This window comes from Oryzias melastigma, linkage group LG1 (assembly GCF_002922805.2).
Source record: "Oryzias melastigma strain HK-1 linkage group LG1, ASM292280v2, whole genome shotgun sequence".
Lineage (NCBI taxonomy): Eukaryota > Metazoa > Chordata > Actinopteri > Beloniformes > Adrianichthyidae > Oryzias > Oryzias melastigma.
In genome coordinates this window covers 28815308-28829737 of record NC_050512.1, presented here as the reverse complement: position 1 = coordinate 28829737, position 14430 = coordinate 28815308, and the positions used below count along the sequence as shown (strand labels likewise).

At 39.0% G+C, this 14430-nt stretch overlaps 1 protein-coding gene across 4 annotated transcripts in view; it reads right to left on the bottom strand.

The window, feature by feature from the left end:
• rptor (regulatory associated protein of MTOR, complex 1) overlaps nucleotides 1–14430 on the bottom strand; it is a 181161-nt gene that overhangs the window by 51031 nt on the left and 115700 nt on the right. For 2 of the 4 annotated variants that reach the window (XM_024289363.2, XM_024289362.2), the window contains exons 13-21: nucleotides 11179–11262; nucleotides 8998–9108; nucleotides 7828–7902; nucleotides 7691–7756; nucleotides 6002–6193; nucleotides 3073–3213; nucleotides 1365–1485; nucleotides 1097–1165; nucleotides 706–846 (exon numbers count right to left, since the gene is read on the bottom strand). In XM_024289363.2, the coding sequence (XP_024145131.1) occupies nucleotides 706–846; nucleotides 1097–1165; nucleotides 1365–1485; nucleotides 3073–3213; nucleotides 6002–6193; nucleotides 7691–7756; nucleotides 7828–7902; nucleotides 8998–9108; nucleotides 11179–11262 (1000 nt within the window). The remainder of the gene's footprint in view (nucleotides 1–705; nucleotides 847–1096; nucleotides 1166–1364; nucleotides 1486–3072; nucleotides 3214–6001; nucleotides 6194–7690; nucleotides 7757–7827; nucleotides 7903–8997; nucleotides 9109–11178; nucleotides 11263–14430) is intronic. The other 2 variants (XM_024289365.2, XM_024289364.2) reach the window with 1 other exon arrangement.

Sequence of the window (14430 nt, the reverse complement as noted above, 5' to 3'; positions counted from 1 at the left end):
CAAAATCCAATTCACTGGAAATTTCTCAGGAGTCTTTGTGAAAAATTAGCGTGCATTGATGCCCTCTAAATTATTAAAAGTAGACCACAATGCATTGCATTTGAACGACTGGTCATTTGAAAAATATGTAAATTTCTTCTTTATAAATTATTCTTGTTTTCATCATCAGTAGACAAAGGATTTATAAATTGTCTTCGTAAATGTTCAGATTTTTTAGGTTTTTACTTTGGCAGAAAGGTGATGTCATATTTGCTGCTTAACCCTTTAACACTGGAGCTTTAGCTCTAGCGTTGACGTTCCTTACAGCACTGTAACTCTTTAATCGTTTAAGCAATTTACAGAATTCCAATGGATTTTGAAGCACTGCGCTGACATGCAACACTTTACAGGAGCGTTAAGTGTTAAGGAATCAATGTGAATCAGTTGATTCTGTCCTGAAGAAAAGCGGATATGAAACATGACATTATTGCATAAATCATCAAAGAGCTACGATGTGTCAGAGAGTGTATTATTTGTATTTTACTGGTGATTTATCTGGTGTTAAAAGGCTTTGAGGGGAAAAAAAGTAGTGAACATGTCTATAGATTGCATTAAAATCCATAAATCATTGTATTGATTTGAGGCGTTTGAGAGGGAATTCAGACAGTCTACAGTCTCCATCATGTTGTCTCCTCCTCTGTTTCCCAGCATTCCCTGGGGTCTCACCTTCCTCGTTGAGATTGAGGTTCTGCAGACTTTTGTTCAGATTCCGGGCGGTGGTGACAGCTCGGATGTTGGTGTAGGAGTTGACAGATCGCAGGCGGGGGATGGCGGGGCTGTCCCTCACTGGCGTGAGGTTCCCAGGCTCTAACCAGCAGAAGAAGACGGATTACAGGTCAGAGCGTAAAAAAGATCACCATCAGCTCCTCGCTTCTCCGAACAGGATTTGTGAAATGATTCCAAATTACAGGATAGGTTAGGGAAAAAAGAGAAATTACTGTCCTAGAAGTCAGTGCTCCCCCGGTGCAAGAGGATTGGTTGATTAAACCACAGTGATGTTTAAAACAAACGTGGTCCATAAATTCCTCATAAACTTACCCCTGCAACCCCTACACACCTGACTGTGCAGAGAAGCTTATTTCCAGCTTTAGATCCTTTGAGCTCCTCCTTAAATTTATTCTAAACCCTGTGATGGATAAACGCAAAACACATTTGGGAAACACGCTTCATCTCCACCTCGATGGTCTATCCAGTCTTTTCAAGTCATTTTAGTGTCAGAGGGAGGAGAAAAAAATGGCAGAACAATGCAGAGAAATGACAGAACCTGCGATGGCTGACATGTTTTAAGTTTGGAGGACGAGGTGCGGGCGCCGTCAGGCGTGTACCTGTAGTGTTAGCGGGTGACGGCACAGAGTAGTTCTTCTCTTCTTCTATGAACTGGAGGGCAACTGTGCAGAAGTTGCTTTCATACTGAACCACCAGGTGACTCAGTGCAACCACCAGTTCCTGCAACACATAAAAACACATTCAGAGAATTCTGGGACTCCCACATGGATTTTCTTTATACTGTAAAGGAAGGTTGCTTCTGTGAAATCCATTCATTTCTGATACTGAAGAAATTTAAAAAAGGCATTTTCCTGTTTGTAATCATGATCCTTTACAAAATAATTGAATATTAAATCTAGTATTAGTTCTATAATCTTATAATTTTTTATATTTAAACAGTTTTTCACAAGAATCCGACTATTTGATATGTGGTGTGATGCGTTGTCACGGTAACGGCTACAGAACCTCTCACTCCGCTGCAGCTGGTGTATGAGAACTAACCAGCGGAGGAAAGTGGCGTTTATGCTTGACGTAGAGCTGGTCGATACAGAAATGTTTTTATATCAAAATATAGTTTTCAATTCAACAATATATATCATGATAAACCAAATAACCATATTTATCAAATGAGAACGCTCTGTGGCTCATAAGGGAAATATGTAATAATCAGCAGGTTGTTTAGATTTTAATATTTATTTCCCATCATACTTTTACCATACCATATTTATTAAACTAAGCTGAAAATGAAAACAAAAGGTTTCAAGTTTCAAAAGAGAACATAGATAAATCAGAACTGAACTTCTTCATTAGTTCCATTTAAAAACAAAGAATTAATTCTGGAAAAATATTTAGTTTTACAGAACATAAAATTGCAGAACATGTTTTATTTATATATTTATTTTTTGGTTTGTTTTGGAAGAAAAAGAGCAAACAAAATGGAAAAAGATTTTTGTCAACAACCTGTAAATAAGCTAGCTATTGTTATAGCCTTAATTAAAATACATTTCAATTAGGGTTGTGGATCGTTGCTTAGGTAAAATCAAGCTCAATGATTCACAAATCGAACCAAGATTCTTACTTTTTAATATAATGTTTGTTGCTGTATGTGAGTCTTTTAACTGAATGGATAAAAATCGAATTTATTTGTATTAAATTACTATAATTTATACCTTTATTCAGAACAGGAGATGAGAATCAACAAAACTGGTGTTTGTTACTTTCAACAAGTTATTTTTTTTGTCACCCTTCTGGTTGACGAGCACCAAGATACTCATACAGCCCCAACTTAAAAGCATTCAACAGTTTAGCGTCCCGTACAATCCTTTAATCACTGGTGGTTACACACATGCAGCTATCTCTCTAACTCGGCGCACAACTCGTTTGAGAAATCTCCTCAAAGGAAAATTGTTCTGGGGTGCTAAAAATGCTGCTCCCACCTTCAGAAAAACGTTACTTTTATTTGTTGCGAGTGGGAGGAGATCTCTGCAGCCTCACTCCTGTCAGGGCTGGAAGTTTAAGGCTCCAACTGGGAGGTAATTAGTTTTTAAGTTAGCATTCAGGAGGTAAACACTCGACCCATTCCTGCAAACACATCTGATGAAGCTTCCAAAAATGACAGAAAATTCACCGATTGCATCTGTTTGATTTCTACTTTAGTATTCAAAGAAAAATATAGAGAAAAAGTCTTTTAATGGTTTAAATTTAGTAAGACGGGTTAAAGTTTCCACCACAGAGCCGAGCGTGTGGATGTGTTTGTGCTTCACAGACCTTCCGGACCACAGGGCTGCCATCATTGATGAGCTGCGCCAGCATCATCGCCACGTTGTGATCGATGGTGGTGGAGTGGTCCGTCCTCTCTCCGGAGTTTCCGACAAACGTTCCCAGAGCAAAGACAGCTGCACACCTCACCTGCAGTGACACAAACCAGACAGAGAGCTCGTCTTTCCGTCCTTCAGGGAGAACTCGGCTGTAACGGCATTAATGAATTCCTGTCCGAGCTCGGTTCTCGGCCTTTGAAAGTCAAATATTTGCTCACCAAAATCATACAAAAATGCTTTAATGACCATAGAGACAAGTGGATGAAAGTGTTTGAGGTCATTACAGTTCAATTTTCTGGCTCAGCGTGAGAGCGAGTCGCAGAGATCATTAGTCCTGAAAGCCTCTTTGTGCCGAGTTCTAACACTGATGCTTTGGTCTCTGCTTCAGAGAATGTTAGACTGACTCAGAGGGCAGGGGGCGTGGCCACTCAGATAGACCTGACAGCTTTGTTCGGCAGGCCACGCCCACTGACACCTTTGGATGAAGGATGCAGGCCAGCAGTGGAAATGCGTCATCTTTAAATTTAAATTGTCCAAAAATTAAAAAAAGTTGGAAAAACATGTATAATAGACAAAAAAGAAAAATCTTTTCTCAATCAGTAGCTGAACTACAGAAACATTTATGTAAACAAGCTTTTTAAAAACTTTACATATCACAAAACGTTAGATGAGTAAATGTTCAACACTCTCACCATAAAACTAGATGACAGTCTGGGTTTAGCTGTAGCTAATGTAGCATCTTTGTTTTGTTGTTTTAGTCTTTGAGAAAGTCTCATTTAATCGTCAATCTTTATATCCATGAAGATTAAGTTTTTCTTAGTATGAAAACAAGTGGAGCAAAGTGCAGTTCACCTAATAACCTCTGAGGGTTTGTTATACCAACAAACATTAATAATGATTAATAAACAAAATCAATTAGAAACTGCAATTCTGATCCATAAAATCCATAAATTGGTGTTTTTAAAATACATTTTATGACATTTTGTTCAGGTAAAACTGGTGTTCTCTTCTTTTTCTTTTAGTCAAAAGTCATAATTTTACCCCTGAAAATTCCAACTTACTTAGTACAAGTTACTAGTTAAAAAAAACATGTTTAAAAGCGGATTTTTTGGCCAGTGAGATGTGCTGTATGTAATTCAACATTTCTTTGTCCCATATTTGGACTCAAAACTGCATAATAAGTAGTGTTGGAGGGGAAAAAAAATCGATTTTTAGATGCCTCAATTATGATTCATAAACAATTCTAAATCGTTTTATGAATTTAAATAATAATTGAAATAAATAATAAAAGTCAAAGTAACAAGAGGAACTAAACACGAAGTGCTTTCCACTCTGATATTTTTGAAGAGCACACAAACATGGCTGACCCTCCAGATCTCGTCATCTGACCGGCCCCCGACTTTGCTTAAAGAGACCGTTTGGAAGTATTTTGGTTTTCATAGTGTTGAGGGTCAATTAGATAAAAGTCATGTGGTGTGTAAGTTGTGGCACACCCAAATTTAATGTGTAGGGAGCACAACAAATTTGTGAAATCTCAATGTGCGACTAACTACACTATTCATTTTGTTTGACGTGAGTTAAAGAGCGTTAAAATGTGATAAAATAGGACATCATCTTATCTAAGGTTGTTGAGTTCAGGGAAAATGTTTCTCTATTTTTATTATTCTATTATTCTCTGCTTCGACTATTATTTTTGGTGGATAAAAGTGAGTCATATTGTTCTAGTGTCTTGTAGTAAAGACATTTCTAAAAAAAAATGGAGATCTGAGATGCATTGATAATTGTTTCATAATCGTATCGTTGCCTCTTGAATCGGATGCTTTGAACAGATTGTAGAACAAGTAAATTCCCTGACGACTGTCATGTTACTCAGTCAAGGAAAGGTTTATTCATTTAGTGCAGAGATGTCCAAAAAATGAGAACATGTATGAGGGGGTGTCTACTCTGAACCCTTATAACAATAAATGTAAATGAACTGTTTGAGGGAAATTTTTACTGCAACTGGAAATGTTCTATTTCTTCACATAAAACAGAAATACCAGTATATCTAAATGCAATTTCACCAAAACTACAGTGAATTTCATATTTAAAGACCAGAAATAACTGATAATTGATTATAGTACTGGTTCTGATTTTGCAATGTCATCATTGTAAAGGGAAATTTGTTCTCAACTGATCATCCTGTGAAAATAAAGGTTAAATCGGGGGTGTCCAAACCAGGCCTTGGCGGTCGATGTCCGACATGTTTTCCAACCAACTGGCCATTGAAGCTCCTTAATGGTCAAACACACCTGATCCAGGTAATCAGCAGCAGAGAAGGCCGGCCTCGAGGCCTGACTTTGGACACCCCTGGGTTAAATGAATAAATATGACAAAAGCCTGACGCTGGTGGAAGTTTGAATGTGGCCAGGCTTTGAATGTGTATGCTTTAGTGTCATAGAATATTTTCATATTTGGGCTGTAACAGAGGAATTGTTCAGTAAATAACCACCAAACCACAAACAAACAAACTGCACAAGAATTGAACTGTTGAGCACAGGATAAAAATGTATAATTCTTTAAACAGGCATCTTTCTGTAGAGTCTTCCTCCAGCTCAGGCTCCCACACAGCTCCCACTTTAGTCATGATATCGCTGCTAAAAAAAACCCAAAGCTGTCTGTGGATCCACCTCAGCCTTCAGGATGGGTGTACGGGTAACTCTGGAAAGAGTCGCTTTCTGACAACTTCCTGTCAAGTAAGAATAGCAGTTGCATAGGTGTTACACCCAATCAGAACCGCATTTCCAGCTGCGCAAAAATAGTCACACGGCACAAATGCTTTATGGCTTTAATAGCAGAACACGGAAATCTGGAGGTTTTTCCTCCTTCTGACTTCTCACCTCAGGGATGGGATCCGACAGCAGGGTGTACAGCTTCTCGTGGGCGCTGTCTCGGACTCCACACCACCGAGCCGGGTCGAAGTTCTGCCAGATGCGGCCCAGGCAGATGGCCACCCACTGGCGGAGCAGAGGGTGGGGGTCAGACAGCTGCTCCAGGCAGTTGGCTATCAGGTTGCCCTGCAAACAGGCTTCCTGGAGAGGAGAGAGGAGACGGTGATGAAGATCTATCTATCTGATGTTTAGAAAAGTGTCCTAAACTTTTGGTAATAAAGTAGAAAATACCAGGAAGCAAATTAGAGAAAATTGAACTAAAAAGTAACATCAGTCGATTTAAAACCAGAAAAAGACTTTTTAGTTAAGTTGCTAGCTTTTTTAAGCTTTTAAGTGCATCAATGTTAATTATGCTCCTTTTGGCCGTGGACCTCGCCTCTGGCTCATCTTGGTTGTGGACCTCACCGCCAGCTGTCCCCAGTTCTACCTGGGTGAACACTATTCAAACATGTAGTTGTAGAGTTAGAAAAGCTAATTCTTCTTTACCAGTCCTGGTATATCCACTCCCACAGGAAGTGAAAGGCGGAGCCTCAGAGACAGAGTTGTCTTATTTCCAGGTAGAAAAATAATCTCATCAAAATAACTCATAGTTCATTGAAATATTCTTCATAAGTGTGCCAAAGGTAACATAATTTTATATTTATTGATATATTTTATTGTAAAAGTCTTAAGAAAAACCCTTTTAAAGTTGTTTGCAGCTTACTTTGATGGAATACTCTGATGAATAAAATAAAAATTAGGATTTTAACTGCATTTAAAATTGGTTTATTGCAAAAAAGTGACAGTTGCATCACTTTTCTTGCCGCTGTGTGACGAACTTTTATAGGTTTTGGAAACTTGAATTGTTGTCACTTCAGCGTGAGGGACAGAATCCCCCTTAATCTCCAATAAAGTGAGGCTCCAGAACAGAAACCCCCCCTGTCAGCAGCCTCTCTCAGGAGCGTCAGATAGCGCTTGCATCATTCCCTCGGCTCTGATCGAATCTCTGAGCTGAAGTCAGCCAGCTGGATGGTGGAGGAGAAGCCTCTGTGGCGCGTTCGCAACAGCACCGCTGGGGTAACGAGTGCCGTGGTCGGAAGGGGGATAAATAATGGAGATGTGAAGCAGGCAGTGTCTCTGTATTGCTGAAAATCATCTTTAATTTACAGGAACCTGCGGGAGAGAAAGGAGCTTCTCCTTCACAGAGACTCAGGACAAGAAGGCGTTTTCTGAGGAGAGCAGCCCCTCTGATGTGTCAGTTTTATGTACGTAATATCACAGCGCGGAAATAAAAAGAGCAAATCAAATACCATCTACAACTAGACAGGAAAATAACCGGGAATCGGGGCGAAGGTGGAATATTTCTCATGTGTTGAGACAGAAGAGTTACATCATCTGAACAGAGCACGGCCGGATGTTTAATGAGCATCAGACACAAAGGGCTTCTGGGATTGAACGCCAGAGGCCGGGAGCAGACCGGAGTGACACCTGAGGTGACAGAGTGTCAACACGGAGATGGCTGGGACGGAGCAGGAGATTGCAGAGGTGACATAACTGTCACATAAACAATATTTTCCCGCAACAGGCGACGGAAACGACAGCCGTACCAGGAATGACCCGGAGAGGTAAATGAATCACAGACGCCGCCCATGTCCGTACCTGCCCCGTGCTGTAGTTGTTGACGATAACCGCCAGGATGAAGACGGCCATGGTTCGATGCTCGGCCTGAAAGACAGACGTCCGTTTCACGTCGGTTCATTCGGGCTGTCGTTAGACTGAGTTTGACGGATACTCACTGGCATGTAGCTGTCCGCCAACACAGACAGGAAGTACTTGTGGCCGTTGTCTTTCACCAAATCAGCCTGACACGACTGCAGAGGAAGACACGTCATCAATTTACACAGGATTTACACTGAAAGTTTCTGAATTATTTATTTAACTCTATGAATGCATTTCATCTTTCTATACATTTTCAACAATATTTACCTCTTTTAAACTTTTACCTTTTTTTTATAATTGTTTTTTAGTTTTTTAAGTTTATGATACTTGGTAATTTTATATCATTGTTTTTTTATACTTATATTATCACAAGTGTTTTTTTTATTTATATAATAAGTCTTTTATCTGTTGTCTCTTGTGGCAAAATGACCTTTAGTCTGTAATAAAGTATCAATTAATCTATTATTTCACAGGAATACATTTGCAAATTACAAAACAACTGCTACTGGAGTTGATTATATAAAAAAAGAATAAATTAAGGAAAAAAATAGGGAAAAAAACAAAAAAAGCGCATACCGATACTCATTCCATGAAGAAATAAAATATAAAAATGGTTTAAATAAGTAATAACAGTGGAACTAAAACCAAATGTGCAGCTTTTATTGCAGCACTTCCCCATTCTCCTAAAAAATATTTAAAAACACTGTTAAACTGTGTGCTTTCTTATTGTTGACATATCTCTAATGACCTTTGTTCGGCCGAATGTTTTGGAAATGTTGGTATATTAAAAAAGAGAAAAAAAATTGGATGTAGTAATTAAAAATAACGTTGCTGATGGATCTGATTAGGCCACACCCACAATCAAAAACAAGCTTCCAAGGTGTAAAGATAAAAAAAAGTTTTTAAAAAATCTATTTAAATATTCAATTTAAAGAAAAAAAAAGTTTTTAAAAAATCTATTTAAATATTCAATTTAAAGAAAAAAAAAAGTTTTTAAAAAATCAATTTAAATATTCAATTTGGTATTATGAAACTACCAATAAAAGAAGAAAAGTGTATAAGGAAGTTTAATGTTTTTAAATGTATTCTTACATGCAAACCTTCAAAAATCCCTACTTTTTATTCATCTATGTATGACCAGTCTGTCGTTTCTATTTCTGCTAAATTCAAAGTTTTCATTCCAGCAGCAGGACATAAATAAAACAGGGAGAGATCAAACAGAACCAAAATGTAAATGCTGCACTCACACTGTCCACAGCCAGGATTTTAGCCCAGATGAAAACCAGCAGAGGCCGCAGCTCTCGGGCTGAGCTCTGGAGCAGCTTCAGCACGTAGGGGAAGATCCCCACGGACAACGCCTGCAAACACACGCAGAGCGGAGACGCTTACAGCATCCAGAGGCAGGAGAGGGAAACAAAGCAAGAAAACAGAAATCGACTGGCTTCAGAATCATTTATCCACTTTTTGCTGCCCGTTTCTCAGCTTTTGTGTCCTAACACACAATTACTAACGTTATCAAGTCTGTCTAAATGTGAAGCTTTCTTTCAGGCATGAATCTATGCAGAGAAGGATGCAGTTCTGATGTCCAGAAAAGACACAAAAATATATATTTTTACATTTTCAAAGAATACAATAAACCTTTTCTGTTCATACAACTGAAAATTTTACATTTTAGAGGCTTTGTTTACAAAATCATTCAGTCAGAAAAGGATGAAGCTTGCTCAGAAACACTTTAAACTTCTTATTAAAAAATTGAAAATCTTAAATTAATAATTATTGTGTACAAAGTAATGGAAGCTGTGAAAGAAAAATGAAACCTGAGTGCAGTCTTTTGGCTACACAGTCATGGTGGTGAATATTAAAATTAGCCTAAATATAAAGCTGTTACTGGACGACATCAAAAAAATGACGACTTTACATTTGATTTGGGTTTAGCCTAAACTAATGTTTACTTGTCGTTGTGCGTTGTGTGTTACAGAAACTGTAAGCAGTGCTAACTTCACTATTTAAACTTCACTATTTAAATTCAGATTCACAGGAGTCTAATTAAACATGAATTAAATCCACTCCGATGACAATGATGTTTTTAACATTTTTCTGATTTCGGAGGATAAACACTTAGAAAATTAGGGTTAAATTGTATTTCTGAGTACTTCTCGATTCAAAATGTGAATTGGGAGCAGATAAAAGAAAGCCTTCTGAAAAAGATCACATTTATGATGTAGAGAATACGTTGCTCCACTCCATTCCGATGCATCCACTTTAGATTACTAGATCCACGTACGTCTTTGGTATTTTGCTCAAAACTCCAATATTGCTCGTCACTTTTGTTACATGTTAGGTTTGGCATGTGAGGAGCTATAAGCTACCTAGAGAGCGTATACATAAAGAGCTCACTTATGGGTGACAGGAAGGGAGAGGGCTCCACAACAACACAACCTAGAAGCTAATTTCTAACTACGGCAATGAAGTTAGATTAGTTGCTAAAATACTGTCCTTGTACTTCGTACTTTCAGAGATTTATTTATCTGTAAAAAGATTTGTAAATGTAGAAAAAAAATTATCGGTAAAAAGTTTTGTAACTGTAAAAAGAAATTTGTGTGTCTGTAAAACTGTTTATAGTAGTCTATAAAAATGCTTCGTTTGTGTGTGAAACTTCACGTTAGACAGACCATTCTTTCCTATAGATACTAAATAAATTTACAAAAACACAAATATCTTACTACACATATAAAACTTTTTTACATACTTTAGCAACAAATCTAACATCATATACTGCCACTCTGCAGAAACTATGTCCTAGAAAATGACAGTTTTTTTTTAATTTTGGCTAAAAATTGCATCATCATAATTTAAAAACTGGAGTTGTAAAGCTAATTTTGTTTGTTAAAAACTACTTTCATAGAAGTAATAATTCCCACTGAATACTATACTATAGTAACATACCATGGGATCTTGTAATAAAACGAACAAAAATGCCTTTTTTTGCCAAAAAAGTTACAAGTTATAATTTGAATGATTATTTTAAATTTAGCTCAACTGATTTGTTGAATAGCCACTAAGAAACAATAATACAGGATAAATGTTTTTACTCAGATAAGTAAACGGATGCAGGAACGGCTCTTACTAGAGAAACTTCACCCTTCAGAGACACAACAGTTTGTCCTAGAAAATCACTGTATTGATAAAGTTGTGTTTGCTAATGTGTATTGCTGGTGGATTGATTTACTTTGCAGTGATAAATTTCACTTTAAAAGTGCAAAAACCTGAAAAAAAACCCTGAGCCAAGCTAAATTAAATCTATTACATGTGGCTCCACAACCAGCTGACTCTTTAAGAAAAAAAATGTTTATTGTTGCAGGAAATGAAACCTCCGTTGTAGATGAGAAAGTATTGGAGTAGAAAAACAAAACAGAAAAGTGACAAACCAGACTGACGGCCCAGGGGCCCAGATCCAGAAACTGTCCGAGCAGTTCCAGGGCTCGCAGCCGATGCACCTGACTCAAGAGGACCTGAAAGAGAACAGAGGTCAAAGGTGAAGCTCAAAGGGAAGCCTGAGATTAAAAGAAGCGGAAGGAAGGAAACAGGTGGCTGTCCCACCAAGGCTGCAGATGAAACACCGAGGTGCTTCCAGGGAGTGTGTTTGTGTGTGCGCACACGCGTAGGAGGGCGGGTGCTTCCTCTTGGCTGCCATTTGATTTTGGTTCTCACTGAGGTGTTAGTGCGGGGCAGTACCTGGTATTAGTGCTGTTTGTTGGTAAATGTTGCTGCCAACTGGGGCAGCGATTTTTAGGGACGCATATGGCAGCTGCTATGAATGTGCTCATGTGTGGGTGGGGCTTAAGTGGTGCATACCAAATGCTGAGTGAAGGCACGACGCCGACCGGCCCTTCGGCCTGTCCCACTGCGTGTGTTTACAAGCATATGGAGGACGCTGACACACACGCCTCTCCACCTACTCAGACTGCATGAATCGAGTTCTCCGGGGCTTAAACTTCAGAGCGTGACCACAGGAACAGGGGGAAGCTGCAGGAAACACCGGCTCGTGGTCGCCTCCAGCTTCGAGGGAGGGGTGTGGGAACGCGTGTTTGTAAGCATGACGCAAGAGTGGAGACAGAAACGCCACCGGGGAAAAGAACATTTGGACAGACACTGAAAATTGTTTGATCCTTGCAAAGACTTAAAACCTGGTTTTTGGACGTTGGGGATATCTTATTAGGTTTGAAGCCGTTTTAACTTCTCTTTACTCTACACCCTTTTAATATTTTCTAAAAATCAACAATTGAGAATTATTTGTCATATTAAGAGCTATTATCTGTAAAACAATAAAATGAGTAAGAGTAATTTCACTTCACACTCTTGACCACTTCATTTAAGACAAAAAAACACAATTATAAGGACATTTTAAAATTTCACAAGTGGCTGGATGCCTCAGTTGTTCGGTTGCAGGATTGCAGCATGGGTCCTTGGGTAAGACTCTTCACGCTTCTCCCTAAACTAGGTTGCCACAAGGTGGCTCAAGTCTGGGTCTCCCTGTGCTCGTCCCCAGCCTGGATAAAAAACTGGGTTGAAACCCCTAAAGAAAAAGAAAAATGGATTCTGGGAGAAAACAAAAAGAAGAAACCTCAAGGAAGTCCACATGAAGGAGGGACTCCCTCCAAGGATGGACAGACGATGTACCAAGAAGAATTAGCTTATCTAACTCCACATTCGTCCCTTCTCTCTTCCCCTTCATTTGTTCCTCAAAACGGAGAGTTATGAAAAACTAGTGTCTCATATTTCAGATGTCACCTTCGTTTTGATGATGTTATCAATAATCGCCGACCCGCTAGCGTTAGCACGGAGCTTCCAGCGCTTGAACATACATAACAACAGCAGTTTTATAACTTTATTAAGGTCATGCTACGACAAAAAGTCATTACTTACATTTAAATGTAAACGTCAGAGCGCACCCACGTAAAGAAAAGCAAACCTCGGATACAAACCATTTGCTTAGAAGTTGAACAAATACGATACTATTGTGCTGTTTAGTGGAACTCCTTGTTTCTAGATTTTTATACATTATAAGATGTCTTGTTAAGTAAATTGACTCACTGCATGGACAGAAAATCTTACTACTTTCTCATGATTTTATTTTGAAGCTACCTCCAAAATCAGGGAAAATACCTCCACACTGTCCCATGTTTGCATCAGCACAGACTGTCGTTGGATTATTTTTGAATCAAACCCATTAACACTCAGTCATTAGAGGCATAAACAGAAATAAAATCCCGAATAAGCATAGCTACATTAAAAAAAAAAGCTTTTCTGAATGGTTTAAAGCAGGGAGTAAGCACTCCCCAACGCTAACGTCCGTGCGGTGAGTTACCACCACCATGTTTCCCTAAACCAATAAACAAGCATCGCATGGATGCCTTTGTGTTACCGTAACACTGTGACTCGTAATCCCTCTGCGAAATCTGTTAATCCTTCTTGGATGAATCGGCAGTTGTCAAGACAACGCAGCGCCGCATCTCCCGCCTCTCCGGGGCTGTTGTTCTCCCTCTCATTAAAGAGCATTATCGATGGATTACTGCGCCCATTTCTTGTCAGTCTTGGCAATCCGTCTAATAGAGACCGGTTTAATTTTATGCATGAACTCATAAATTTCCCCACGAAAACGCCCGCCTTCATTATTATGCAACCGTGTGCTTAAAAGTGTGCAGAATTTGTGTCCGTTCAATATATTAGGCACCAACTAGATTACTTTTTTGTGCCTTAGGGGAGTAACTGCTGCACAAACTTACTGCTGATCCCGGTTGTGCACCAAAAAAAAAAGAAAAAAAAAACGCACAAACATCTAGCAATCACTTTGCCTTTTTCCCCGTCTTTTAACGGGTCCCGATAGAACCTCTGTATGGATGTGCTGCTGCTCGCAGCGCGCAGAGTCAGCGGGAAATTACCATTCAGCGCAGACCGCTCCACACTGCTACTACACTGTGATATAATACAACCCCACAACTGTACAAACCTGCAGGAGGACGTGTGGACGAGTATCTGACAAACGAACACGGCTGCTCAAGTCACAGCTTTATCTGTGGAAAATTATCCAGTAATGATTTCTCTTCACCTTTGGTGTCTGAGGAAGAAAAAAAAAAATCTTACATAATAAATAATAAAAGATTGGGTCTTGGGGATGAGAGAAATTCTTGCAGTAAGGAGCAGCACTGAAGCAGTAATTTTATAGGCTGCTGGTGGAGTTGAGACAAATGATTTGTGAGTTTAATCAAGATGCTGCTGCTGCATAATGGAAAATAAAGGCCTTTTTCTGAAGGCCTGCAACACTGATGGCTCTACCCAGCACTTCAAAGTGATGCCATATTCTCTATGCCGCTCAACTCAATTCAAACTGCTGCATGATGTTTGACACTTCTAGCAGAAGTGTAAGAGGACGGCATTGAGTTAGGAAAACGTTTTAAGATGGAAAATCCAACACTTTCTTTAGCCTCAGTCCCAAGTGCCCTTATGAGTCGATTTTATAGGCATACCTGTACAAGTCATGCAGGTGAACCACACAAAATATCAAGATCGTAGACCCCTTGGTGAGCCTGTAGAGCAAAATGCCCTTTTTAATTAATTTATTTTTTTTTTTTACAGACACGCTGCTGGAAACAAGTCGTAGCAAATAAGAGTAAAGTAGG